Source organism: Lolium rigidum, chromosome 2 (assembly GCF_022539505.1).
Source record: "Lolium rigidum isolate FL_2022 chromosome 2, APGP_CSIRO_Lrig_0.1, whole genome shotgun sequence".
Taxonomy (NCBI): Eukaryota; Viridiplantae; Streptophyta; class Magnoliopsida; order Poales; family Poaceae; genus Lolium; species Lolium rigidum.
This window is the reverse complement of record NC_061509.1, coordinates 269,348,427-269,362,427: the sequence shown is the minus strand read 5'-3', so window position 1 is coordinate 269,362,427 and position 14,001 is coordinate 269,348,427. Positions and strand designations below refer to the sequence as shown.

Here is a 14,001-nt window from a genome sequence, read left to right as displayed (position 1 = left end):
CGGCCTTTATTTCATTATTAGAAATCATTGCAGTCACAGTATCAAAATTATTACAGCAGTTCACGAGTCACTCAAGATCGATACATAAATTAACCATCTAAAAAAAGAAAAACAAAAGACGTGCCAGTGAATCAACATGTGATGCTAACTTTCTAAAGGAAAACACTTGTAAACCTCCAAAGGATACATGTGTTCGAGCGACAACTGGGCCTGGTCACATTGGTAAAACGGGTGAATTACTATGCATAGGCACTACCGCTTTCTTTCTCCTAGGGTGCGTTCGGTTCTGGAATTATGATAAATGGGACGGGACAATTCCGTACCTAGCGGCCATTTCTGTGTTCGGTTGGGCAAGAGTAATGGAATCGAGTAGTTCCTAGGAACGGAATATACCTCCAAGATGCGGAATGGACTCATCCGGCCAAATCGGTGGAATCTTGGGAAACAGCTCGCTAAGCATTGCTCCATGCATGCGAAAAAAAGTCTAATGTTCTCGCTAATCTCACTCCCGTTCCATCTCTCTCTCTCCGAGGCAGGGCAGCATGCTAAGGACCTAACAGCGACGGTGGCGGCGGCCAATCAAGTCCACATGTGGCCAGGCAAGCGCAGCGGCCAAGCACATGTGACCGTGCCAGGCCTTGCTCCTCTGATTTTGCCTCTAATTTTGGCACCGCAGGGCAGGGACAGGGGCTTCGCCGTCGGGAATGGGGGGCCTTCGCCGGCAGGATGGAGGTCTTGCAGGGAAGGGTTTTTTTTCCCTTTGTTGATTTTTATTTGGATAAAAAAATCATGTTTAGGCTGTTATCCTGAACCAAACAGAAAATGTAACGGTTCCATTTCTTAATTTTTTTTGAACCGAACATGGGGTAGGAACCGTCCCATGACGTCGGAATGGAACCATTCCGCCCCCTGGTTCTGGAACCGAACACACACCTAGTCTCCTTCCTCATTTCCATGGCCTCTCATTTATCCCTTGTTTTCTATCTACCGCGAGCACACCCGGAGTCCAATCTCCGGCAGAAGATGCACAAAAAGTCATCTCCTCCCGCCGCACCTCCAGTGCTGCAAGCACCGCTGCTCCCTCCTCACTCCCTCACATCTATGACCCTACCACTCCGCCTAATGCGATGTGGGAAACGTCGACGGAGATAGCAGGTGGATCCATGTCGAGCTCCGCTGCCAGCCACCACCCTCACTTGACTCGTCGGGTTCCACCTTCGTGAGCTCTCCCAGCCTCATTTGCGGTTTATCCCCTTGTCTTTGAACTCCATGGTCGGTGGTGCTACGGTGGAAAGGTGTTAGTGCCCTGCAGCGCCTCCTTTCCCGAAATCAGAATCGTCGGCGCTGCTGCAAGTGGGGCAGGCGATGCTACAAGGGGCATGTGGGAGAGATACAAGCAAACCTCGGTAGTTCTAGTGGGGCATGTGGCGATAATGCGAAGAAGGCACCCGACAATACTATGAGGAGTGTTACGACGGTGTTGCAAAGAAAACCTGCCGGTGCTACGAAGGAACACTAATTGTGCTACGAGGGGTGTGTGGCGGTGTTGCCATTTGGAGCGTGTGGTGCTCCAATAGGTAGGTGTCGTTTCTACGAGTGAAGAGCGCTGGTGCTACCATCAGTCTACGTCGGTGCTGCAAAGAGCAAGCGATAGTGCTGCAAGGACCCGCGGAAAAAAAAATGGTACAACGATGCTATAGTAATAATAAAAATGTTATGAGGTCAGCGGTGAGGTCTCGCCCGGCTTTATTTGTCCTATGGGTCATTTTTAATTTGTTTGTGATCGATCCGTTTTTTATTCAATGAAACAAATGTGGAGGTTCGTTTTTTTTTTGCTTGAGTGAACTGGGGAGAATTGAACATGCTACAATAACATAAAATATTTTCTAAAAAGGAACTAAAATTCTGCAATGAAAGAATTGCGGTATTGGAACTTGGAAAGACCATATGGATTGAGGTGAGATCTGGGGGAAACATCCGGGGACGCCCAGTGCTGGCGTTTTTAAAATTTTGAAGCTCTATTTACGGCCGCAGTTTGAGAGAGAGCAAGCAGCGGAAGCAAGAGGTCGGTCGCCCAATGGTTGGCGTTCGCAGGCCGATGTGCAAGTCCAAGAGCTCCGGCGCCACCGCAACCGCCGACTCCGTCGTCCCGTCGACGTCCCGCTCCTCCAGCACCCACCCGCCCAACCACACCTCCTACAGCTCCTCCACATCCTCCCTCTCCACCACCTCCTCCTCCGCCGCCTCCTCCCTGCAGGCCCTCAAGCAGGGCTCCCTCCCGGACCTCCCGCTCCTCCTCACCTTCGCCGAGCTCGCCGCCGCCACCTCCAACTTCGCCCCCTCCCACCGCCTCGCCCCGTCCTCCTCCAACTCCTTCCGCTGCGCGCTCCGGGGCCACCCGGCCGCCGTCTTCCGCCGCGCGCTGCGGCGCGACCCGCCCGAGGTCTCCGCCCGCCTCGCCGTGCTCGGCCACTGCCACCACGCCGCCATCGCGCGCCTCTACGGCGCCGCCGCCTCCCCCGACGGCTCCCTCTTCCTCGCCTACGAGCTCGTCCCGGACGCCGCCCCGCTCTCCGCCCTCCTCCGCGGCAACCGCGCCTTCACGCCGCTGGCCACCTGGACCGCCCGCCTCCGCGTCGCCGCCAACGCCTGCGACGCGCTCAGCTACGTCCACCTCCAGGCCGGCACCGTCCACAACCGCCTCTCCTCCTCCACCGTCCTCGTCTGCGGCGACGGCGCCCGCCTCCGCGCCAAGATCGCCCATTTCGGCGCCGCCGACCTCGCCGGCGAGCTCCCCCCGTCCGACTCCGACGAATCCCAGCCCCACCCCGCCAGCGCCAGGCACCGCCGCACGGGGAGCCGGCGGATCGAGGGCACGCGCGGGTACATGGCGCCGGAGATCATCGCGGGGGGCGCGCCGTCGCGGCGCTCCGACGTGTTCGCGCTCGGCGTGCTGCTGCTGGAGCTGCTGTCCGGGGAAGAACCCGTGCGGTACGAGCACAACAAGGCGACCGGGGAGTACGAGCGGACGTCGCTGATCGAGACCGCCGGGGCCGCGGCGGGCGGCGGGGAGGGGATGCGGCGGTGGGTGGACCGGAGGCTGAAAGATTCCTTCCCCGTCGACGCGGCCGAGACGCTCACGGCGGTGGCGCTGCGGTGCGTCGCCAAGGACCCCGAGGCCCGGCCGGAGATGTCCTGGGTCGCCGCCAAGGTCTCCAAGCTCTTCCTGGAGGCGCAGGACTGGGCCGACAAGTTCCGCGTCCCCACCGACATCTCCGTCTCCTTCGCTCCCAGGTGAATTCGTCTAGCTGCTGCCCTCGACCGAACCCATCGCCGATTGCTCAATTTCTCGCTGGAGAGGTGAATTCACCTAGCTGCCGTCCCCAATTGCTCGCCGGAGCTTTTTCGACCATGTAGTTCATGAATGCTGATTGTTGCTGCTGAATCAGAATTGCTGATAGGTAGGTGATTGTTCTTCCCATGGCTAACAATAGATGAGTGCCAGTACTACTAACGTGAACATGTACATAGGAAATAAGCCTAGGTCTTGTCATTTTGTTCTTGGTTCTTACTGCTGATGTGCACAGGAGTGGTATGTTATGTAATATAATACACACAGATGTGAACAGGAGTTGTCTATCCAGTTCTTAATGCTATTATCGTTGACAAAAAATAACATGATAGGGAAATGTTAGGCCAGTTCATCTACACCTCTGTAACACAGAGAAAAAGCAAGAGACATTTGCCTCGTTGACTCGTAAGGGTTTTTGAGAATTGTAGTCCCTGCCATTTTTCCTTATGTGGATAGTTAGATTGTGCTATTTTGTAGGAAAATTTCTACCGAATCCGGCCTTTTGGAAGGATGGTTCAGACAATTTAAATCCCATTGAAATCAAAGAGTTCAAGAAAAAAATGATGTTTGAGTTCATGAATTTGTTGATCTTGGATGTAAGTAGAAAATCATTCTTGCATCTTCTTCCTATGATGTGGATGTGCCCTTAACTTGGTTTGGTAAAGTCCCATTGGACACTGAATCATGTCTTTCTTGAATCTGAGTGAGACTTGTGGTAATGGAGAATCCGATTCTTCTTGTCCAACATTTTTGTGCCTCTGTTTGCAAGATAAAGACTGACAGATCAAATCCGTCGATAATGATCATCTTTTTTGATGGAACCTATTCGGATGCGTCGTCCTCTCCTTTCATCTCCAATCTATCGATCTCGACTCTCAAAGAACAATATGTGCTCTCGACAAACCTTAACTTGTCGTCCAGTAGATAGAAGTCATAAAACGTATATTCTAGCCACTAATCTGTTGGATATATTCAGACTTACCTGGTACATACATTCTAGTGTAGTATACGCAGATTCAGATTTGTCACTGTCAGAAAAAATAGAGATTGATGCAAAACACTCCTGGATCTGAAAAAGGTTCAGGTTTTGTTGACAAAAACATGACATGTTTGGGCGACTCCATCTACTGCTCCAGCACATAGACAAAGCAATGTCCTCCTAGATGCGATTTTTTTTTTGAATTGTAAACCCTGCCAAGGTGACATGACATTGTAAATCTATGTTTTTTTTTTCATTTCCGTTATTTCAAAGTCCCGCGAATCAACAAGTTTTTTTTTTTTTTGAGATGGAACACAGTCATTCCACTAATGTTGCGCGGCATAATCCCGAACATGCACTGGTTACATAAAATGGATAGATTTTCGACCCACACGTTGTGGTAACTCTGCGGCTCAGGCACACCCAGTGCCGCCAGCTCGTGAGCTGGTTTATTGCAAGACCGATGCACATAGATCACACGGTAGCTGATAATCCCTAAAACAGGGCTCCAAGTGGTGCATCATCATAAGCATTCGAGCTAATTGTTTGCTTCAAGTCTTGACAATCCGTACCAAACACATGCCTTCCAACCAAACTGATCCGCAAGGGAGATTGCTTGCAGGAGTTTCAGTTTCAAGAGGTTCACCAACATTTGTCACACTCCCCGCAACAGCAAAAATTGGTCCCTGGCGATGCTGCCCCAGCCTCCATTCCCAGTAGCAGCTTCATAAGATCCACCAGTGTTTCAGACGTCCAGGTGCTTCGTTTGCCTCCGGGAGGAAGACACTGCTGAGCATATTCTGATTCAGGGCGTGTATGCTAGAGAGGTCTGGTACACATGCAGCCAAGTCTGCCGAGAGTATCTTGGAGAGTTTTTTTTTCGATAAAGGGCACTTTATTACTTTTGTAGCAAAAGAATCCGGTTTCTGCATAGTTAGGATGCACACAGCCGTATCAGTTATTACAACCATAAACTAGTAAGAGTATACGAAAGTAAAACTGTGTACCATATGTCACGCACTTTGGAAGCACATAAATGCTTTGGGTATTTGGCAACACTCAAAGGTAGCATCCGGCTCATAGGTTTGCCTTGATGAACATGGACGTTTACAAGTTGTTGCTTAAAGCGAAGAGGGTAGGAGTAGGGGATGAGCACAGACTGATGCCGCGAGAGAGTAGCCTAGAGGCTCTGGAGTTTTTTGTTTTTCCTTCTTTGTTTCAGCTTCTCTAGCTGGCCTGTATGCAGGTTATGCTAGTTCTTGCAATTAATTCTCTGTCTACTACAATATCAAGGCGCGGGTTCACGTGCTCTCGAAAAAAAAAGATTTATCACTGTTATCATGATCCAATGCCTTTCGTGGTGCTGCCATATATGCTCATTTTGTTGGATGTTCATGGACTTCGATTTAAAATATTCAGTCCATTCTCCTGATGTCTCCTAACGGTAAATTGAAATTCAGCAGGCGACAGACGTTCTAAGAAACTCTGTTGTTTGAGTTGGTGAAGTTATGGTTTCTTGGAAGGTTTATACAATTTTGAACGCGTTGGATTCGAGGTGACATGACATTGTAAATCTAGGTTTTTTTTTCATTTTCATTATTTCAAAGTCCTGAATCAAGAAGTTTTAAGAAACTATATTGTTTTAGAAAACAAGTTATGGTTTCTTCGAACGTGAGTAGCAGAAATCGTTATAGTTCTGCTTACTGTGATGTAGATGCGTCTCCACTCTTTACCGGGTTTGGTATTTGACATTGCGTCGAGTGAGGCTGAGGCCTGTGGTAAGCGCAAGTCAGATTCTTTTTCCTAACATTTATTTGCCTCTATTTGCAAGACAGAGACTTGACCCAAGAAACTCTTCAGGCAGATTGAATCCATCGGACACGTTTTCTTTTGACAGAACCTATCTCTTATCCATCAGTCTCGGCTCTTGAAGAACAGAAGATATGCTCTCAGGACAACGTCAACTTAAGTAAGGATCAGCACTCTAGCCACCACTATTCAGCCTATGCTGGATATGTTCAGACCAACGCTGTTAAATCGAAGTACCAAAAAATCATAAGCAGAATACAATGTACACAGATTATTGCGCAAAGCTCAAATCACACGAACCACAGAGCAGACCGAGCTCGAATCCAGCCAAGCAGGTTCTCAAAACCACAGGTAATTTTGCTCCCTGCCATGATCCCCCCACCAGCCTGTTCTCAAACCACATGTAATTTTGCTCCCTGCCATGATCCTTCACCAGCACTCAGGGCTCTATTAGCTATTTTATTGGCGTATACCTGTATGAACTGAATCCTTCTCTTAGAGGGGGAAGAGGGAACAGTTTCATTCACATCATCTTCTTGTACGATAAGAGATCCGCACAGTAGGGAAAAAACAATAATACATTACAAGTGTTAATCCGACATGAACGATGTACAGTTCCATCGACGAGAGAGTTGTACACATCTGCGTTCTTGTTCTGGGACGAGGTACAGGCTAAAATGCCAGTTAGTCGCAGCCGCTCGAGGTATGTGCCCTGCAGATCCGATCACAGCTTGCTCACCAATCACCACGCCACCATCACCATCCCCTCAATGACTAGTCAAAGATGGAAGAAAGCAATATTGAAGGTTAGTTGCATTTCGTCAGAATATATACTATGTGAAGAAAGATTAATTCATCATAATTAAATCATGATTAGTTCATCACCATTCACTCATGATTAGTTCATTACACCTGACAAGTATTTGGGTACAACCAGCGGTACGTTCAAATTATTATTTTCAGTTAGTATATGATATTTAGTCCAGCACAGTTCCATAGCTAGATCCCCAGCACAAGCACCGCCGGCGGGTGCCAGGGATGTTTCTTGATCTTATGTGAAAATCATGAACATATGGATGGGTTCGTCATTCCAGCACATAAAGATCTATTCCCTCCGTTCCAAATTAATTGTCGCAGATTTGTCTAGATTTGCATGTATCTACACACTAGAACAAATCTAGATACATGCGTATCTAGAGAAATATGCGTCAATTAATTTGGAATGGAGGAAGTATTATTACTAAACTTTTATATCTGATTCATTATCAAGAAATTGATTGCCCCTTCCACTTGATCTGCCCTATCTTTCATCTAAAACCGCCAAACTCACTTAGTGAGGAATAAAACAAGGAAGGTCAAACACAATAGTGTCACTGTAACAGAAAAGAGGGCAATAGAGTGTAAGGTAACACCCGATACATGTTGAACTGTCATGCACTGCCATGGCATAGAACACGAAATTGAAATATGCCTGTCAGTATTCTAAACAAATTTGACAGATTATACATTCCAGCATGTTCTTTCACATGATCACAATTAATACATTAAAAGAAACCCAAAAGATAAATAAGACAAAACTGTGTCGCAGCAGAATGTTCTATGGATGAATTTCAATAGTCAAAGCTAAGAACAAATTGTAATCATTAAGTCAATGCATGCCCATGTTAATATCATAACAATGGGGTTGCAATCATGACTTTTGCTGATAATGTATGCAGCTGCCCCAGCAGCGCAGCCTTCAGGTGACAAATCTCATAAGCATAAACACATTCGGTTGAGAGAGAAAACTTTGCATCACTATTATTAAGCATAATTCTATTCTTAGTACAGGAACTTGAAAAGACTTCAAGTGCACAAGAAAAACAGAAACAAGGTCTGGGATTTTTTTTAACTGAATGTGTTCTGGGAATTGCAGGCAAAACAGAAACAAGGTCAAAGGCAGCAGTGGTGTAGTAACACAAAAGAGCGCAATAGGTAGCATACCACCAGATACATGTTAAACTGTAACGTATTGATTATGGCATAGAACACGGAACTGAAATATGCTTCTAAGCATTCTAAACCAATTTCACGGATTATGCAATAAAGCATGCCCTTTCGCATGACCATAATCCATATATTACATAAATTCCCAAAAATCAGCAAGACATAATTAATTGTGTAAAAGCATAATGGTGTATGAATGAATTTCAATGGTCAAAGCTAAGAACAAATTGTAATTGGTGAGTCAATGCATGACTATGTCAATATCATACTCCCTCCGATCCATATTAATTGATGTTAAAATGGGTGTATCTATAACTAAAATGTGTCTAGATACATCTATATTAGCGTCAAGTAATATGAATCGGAGGGAGTAACAAGGTTGTAATCATGGCTCATTACTGATAAAGTAGGTAGCAGCAGCCTGCAGGTGATAAGCTCATAAGCATAACTAACACCTTCGGTTGAGTGGACAACTTGAAATTAATATTTAAGCATTATAGTGTTAGTATGAGAGACTCAGAGAAGCATTCAAGTGCACAAGACGAGCAGCAACAGGTGTTCTGTGATTTATTTATTTTTACTTCAAGTGTTCTGGGAATTGCAGGCAAAACTTTTGAGTCTATCCATACAACTGCATATACTGACAGAAACAAAATCTATCAAGTTCTGGATTCTCATGGTCAAATAAGTGGTTTACTCCCTCTGTTCCTCTTTACCTTGCGCATAACTTTTTTTTTCCTTTTATCCAGATTACCTTGTGCTGTTGATGTTTTACCATTTGGACAGCCTAATTGCCCCCCCCCCCCTGCTTAATTACTCCCTAGGCCAATGCATGCAAGGAATTTCAAACCAGCGCATCATGAGAGCGGAGAGTGTAGAGAAAGGCCAATGCGTGCATGGCCATTTAATTCCGTTTAGCCCTCCTTAGTATGCCCAGTTTATCTAAAACACAAGCTAATAATATGGAACAAAGGGAGTACTAATCATGGAAAGAAAGCAGGTGGAAAAATACGTAGTGAATAGCTCCATTAACAGCTCATGTTATCACCTTCAGAACATTTTTGCAGGTTAAGAGACAATGGAATGATATCATTGTACTGAATAACGATGTCGATTTAGCAGGGGTGCTCAACACATTTTTTAGAAGGGAAACAGTAAGGAAGCAGCATGATGTACAAATGTATATATACTTGCATAAGGCAAAATAACAACTGTTCCTTTGATAAGCATGCATACCTTGAAGCCAGATTTGGTATTAGTTGAACCAACTAACATTTTCCTTGCAGGTTTGAGTATTTGGAAGGAGCACATCAGTGTCTCATCTACACTCATCATGGCACCGGCATTATCAAATTCTCCACAATAATTAGGCGCCGAAAATATTGTTACAAGCTGACGATCAGCAAAGAACTCATATCCATCCTCAACAACCTGAATTCCAACAAGGAGAAATAACCAATTAAGCAAGTCGCTTTGACAAGAAAAAAGAACAATATGATGGTACTTTCTGAGCATAGAGCACCTGATGCGCTCGGCATATGAGGTCTAAATCATGCTTCTCAAGAAATTCAGTCACTTTATCAGGCCCAAATGTATATGAAACACCACGATCATTCATAGCCCACCCTTGCGCTTCGTTGGAAGGATCGGACCAAAGAAGATCACAAAGTAACCCAGTATCAGGCACATCTGTGGGGCGATTGAGGTTGAGTATTTGATCCAGCTTGTTCAACTCTGGAGAAAGGCCCCCATGCATACATAGAATCTTTTCGTCTATCAATGCTGATACTGGTAAGCAGTTAAAACAGTCTGTAAACGTTTTCCAGAGTTTTACACTGAATCTGCGCTTGCACTCATCATAAAATCCATAGATGCGGTTTACTGATGCACATTCATGGTTGCCTCTTAGAAGAAAGAAGTTCTCAGGGTACTTGACCTTATAAGCCAAAAGAAGGCATATTGTCTCAAGGCTTTGCTTTCCCCGGTCCACATAATCACCCAAGAAAAGATAATTGGACTGAGGAGGATATCCACCATATTCAAAGAGCCTCAGGAGATCAGAATATTGACCATGAACATCACCTGATCATAAGAATTTATGCAAGATTGGCATCTTAGTATGGAGCTCTGTAAAAGCTGCTCAAGATTCTCTAAAGTAAAACTCAGATTCAGAAGGAAATAAACTTACAGAAAAGGTTGATATATTTTTTATTTAAAAATGGTATACCTGGAATACTGCAGTCGAGTATGAAATATAGTGGCATATCACTATATAAAGCTAACTAAATATGACATATAGAACTGCACTAGACAACCATTGCCTGAAGTGTAACCATGAGAAATATGGAAGACATTTAGAGAACTAAACCATTGTGATTTTTCAGCACACTGAAACTCTAATTATCAGTTGTTTCATCTTAAACTGAACTCTTCCATAATAAGTAGGGTCATGAGTGCCAGTCCTCCAGCCTACAGGTAGTTACCAAAGCAAGCTTTTTTCTTTGAATATACTACTTTACAGCTTTGCACAATGATAAGTTTCTATAATATATTGTTTTTTTTTTAAGTGAATCCATCGAACCCAGAATGGTGTCATCAGCTTTGGAAACTTTGCACTAGACTTAGCAGGCATGGTTAATTCAGCATAAACCCCACTGGTGCTACAACAACCCACCAAAAATTACTCGGCATCTCAGTACACATTCCTTCAAAACCTTGCACATTACTCGACAAATAAAGAGCATGACCATGGCCTTAAGAACTAGCACCTTTCTATCAGCCCATACAGCCAAAGATTCAGAGAGAGTTCTCATCCTGATTGTACTCAATTAAGTAAATCTCTATTGCAGTCCGCAACCGGCCCATCAAGCGATGGAACACCGCAAGAACCGGCAATCGACCAAAAGATCGGGTGTAGGACCACCCAAAAAATCCACAAACCAGCCACCTACTACGCGTTGACCAGCGAAACCGATCCCTCGAGATTGCATTTCTAGGGGCGGCCGACATCCATCGAGAAACAAACGGAGGAATCGGGGAAGATTACCGCAGATTTTGATGGGAGCCTCGAGTTCCAGGAGGTTGGGCTGCGAGAGGAAGATCTCCTTGGAAGCGGCGCAGAGCTGCTTGATCTCCGACTCCGACAGCTGCGCGTTCTTGCCCGGCTTGAGAGTCTTCACCTCCAGCAGCCGCCCGATGATGCTGTCGAGCAGCACCGGATCCATCCCCTTCTCCATGCTCTTGCTCCCCTCCTCCTCGGAACTTCTCGAGAACGCAGAGAGCAGCGGTAACAGTTAAAAAGAAAAGGCTTTGCGGAAAAAGAAAAAAAAAAGGAAGAATCAAGCACGGATAGATCGAATAAATCTTGTTCTGATTTTGAGGCTGCTCTCGGGTCTGCGATCAGCGTAACGGGAGGGTCTTCCAAAGGTACCTTTTTTTCCGTGGTCTTTCTGAGCTCCCTTTATTCCCTTGTGGTCGCCTCTAGTCTAGGATGCTCTCTTGTTCTTGTTCTTGTTCTCGGAGTTGGAGATGGGGGAGCTCGACCGGTGGGTTTTTGGAGGGGATTCGGTTTAGGATTCTTGCCCGGCCTCTCTGATCTCTTGTTCTTGGCACTGGTCAGGGTCTCCCCCTCTCTCCACCTCTCTTTCGCTTTCTCTATCTAGCACTCGCTTTCACACCTTTGAGCCAATTCCACAAGGACTAGTATTGGACTTTGGAATAATAAAGCATGTACATTGTGCTGTCGGACCCCTGTATATTGGTTTATTACGTTTGGGTCCTTGGTTGGAGATCACAAGGACAATCTTGGGCAGTATTTCTTCTTTTGGCCCCATCTCCTTTTCATTTCCTTCGACAATTCCTAGTCAGATTTTTTGTTGGTTTGCATGCAAGTGTTGTCTTTGGAATGATAGAAGATGCTCAGAGCCCCCAAGTGAATTGCAGATGTTCGTAGAGAAATGGTTGGACGTATTTATGAGTTGAGGAGACCTTTTCTTCAGCATGGTGTACATTCAATTGTCCATTGCAGATTGTAAGCCCATTTACATCATAGAAAATTAATTAATCTAAATTTTTTGTGACAAATGAGCATCCGATCAATGCTATATTTCATAATATAAGATAAAATATTACACAATTTCTTTCTGGAGAAGTATGTTAATGATGTTGACTTTTTATGTTTTTTTTTGCACCATTTTGCCTGTACATAACTTTGTTTCATTGTATATTCCTTTATGGATTTCTAGGAAGATTATGAAGAAATATTTTTTTACATTAGTACAGTCACATTTCAAATGATCGATGCATCCAACGTGTGACAATTGGAGAAGTACTAGAGAACTTTTTTAAAAAGAAATACGGTAGGGTAAACCCCAACAGTGATTTTGTTTTTAAATAATAATTAAGAACCTAAATTCGTGTTCTTGGGAACTTGAATCTAGGTGGCTGGGTTGTACATCCGCTTTCCTAACCAAGTGAGCTAGGCTCACTTCTCAGTATAAAAAATCCTCTTCTACAGGTGTTAGAGCATCTCCACTCTGCCTCCACATACGGCGTCCGATAGAGCGTTGGATGGGCCGTATTGGGGGCGTCATCGAGTGTTGTTTGTATGTGGAGGCGCCGGTTTCCAGCTGTGCCCTACCCCCACACACACATACATCACCCCCAAACGGCCATTCATCCCACACGATGAACTAAATGGTTCGTGTTAACAATTAATGACATCACTAGTTCATCACAAACCATCGCGAGTTCATCACTCCCTCAATCAAATTATCGTTAGTTCAGTGTCTCGGCAAAAAAAGACGCAATTTCGTCCACATATTACATGAATCTAAAATCAAATGGCGGGCGTGAGATTCCCCGCGGCGGAAGGTGCCCCCTCCGTGGTAGCCGACATCGATGTTGGTTTTGAGCTTTTCACTTGTGGATTCGAACTCGCCGTTGGTGGTGCCCTCCTTTCCGCAAGATGACGTCACGATGTTCAGTTTACCACGCCCGCGCCTCAACAGCCATGGTACTAGTGTCGGCCACCAAAAGTGTCAGATCTTCCTTCCTCTTCTTTGTCGCAACATTGGCCTTGAGGAGGCCAATCTTCACTCCTTGCTTGGCCAACATTGTCGACCACATCGCATCAGTTATGTCCTCCCTCGCTGGTTCAATAGTGGCCTTGTTTCCCTCCCTCGTGGCGGCCGTGGCGATGCACTTCTTGATGGAGGGTTCCAGCTATTCCACGGTATGCGTCCCGCCCTAGTGCCATCTTCACGGCCTTGTTCCCAACGAGGCACCCCTCTAAGGTAGGCGATGCCACCATGGTTGGATCGAAGTCACCTTCCTTGGCCTTGGCGAGAGCCGCCCAAGTCAAGGTCCACTTCTCGCAAGTCTCAGTACTTTCGAAGACATGGATGAACTTGAACTCGGCATCGTTGTTGTCGTCACGGTAGGTTTGGAACATTTGAAGCAACTACGATGAAATGGGCACAATATTCACAAATGTACCAATGCAAATCGGCGCGGGAACCGGCGGCTCCTCATCTTCCTCCTCATAGCCCATGTACAACTGCGATGAGCACGAGCCGGGTCTTTGTGTGCAGGTGCCTAGGAATGGCAGAGGGTCGCCCCGCAAGGCTAGCGAGCCGGCGTACGCGACATTGAGGCACGGGGATCAAGGTACCAACGTGAGGGCTCTCGTCACTGGGAGGCGTCTTCTCCGGCATGAAGTAGGAGTTGGGGTTGAAGCCATCATGTGGATCACTGTCGAGTTACTCGTGCAGCGGCGAGAACCTCATCATGGGCGTCATGTGCCCATGGCCATCTAGAAACCCGGGGTCGCTGGCGAGTTGTTTGCCAGTGACGATACGGTGCTTTGGCTCCCTAG

At 46.1% G+C, this 14,001-nt stretch overlaps 2 protein-coding genes across 2 annotated transcripts; one reads left to right on the top strand and one right to left on the bottom strand.

Moving 5' to 3' along the window:
* Positions 1-2,066: 2,066 nt before the first annotated feature.
* On the top strand, positions 2,067-3,306 carry LOC124688762 (protein LYK5-like). Its single transcript, XM_047222395.1, has one exon. The coding sequence runs from the start codon at positions 2,078-2,080 to the stop codon at positions 3,296-3,298; it is 1,221 nt and encodes a 406-aa protein (XP_047078351.1). The 5' UTR covers positions 2,067-2,077; the 3' UTR covers positions 3,299-3,306.
* A 3,256-nt stretch (positions 3,307-6,562) lies between these two features.
* Positions 6,563-11,798, bottom strand: LOC124693423 (serine/threonine-protein phosphatase PP1). Its single transcript, XM_047226900.1, has 5 exons — positions 11,557-11,798; positions 11,173-11,387; positions 9,649-10,208; positions 9,363-9,557; positions 6,563-6,914 (listed from the first exon to the last, which is right to left on the bottom strand). The coding sequence occupies exons 2-5, from the start codon at positions 11,360-11,362 to the stop codon at positions 6,897-6,899; spliced, it is 963 nt and encodes a 320-aa protein (XP_047082856.1). The 5' UTR covers positions 11,363-11,387; positions 11,557-11,798; the 3' UTR covers positions 6,563-6,896.
* Positions 11,799-14,001: the final 2,203 nt, after the last annotated feature.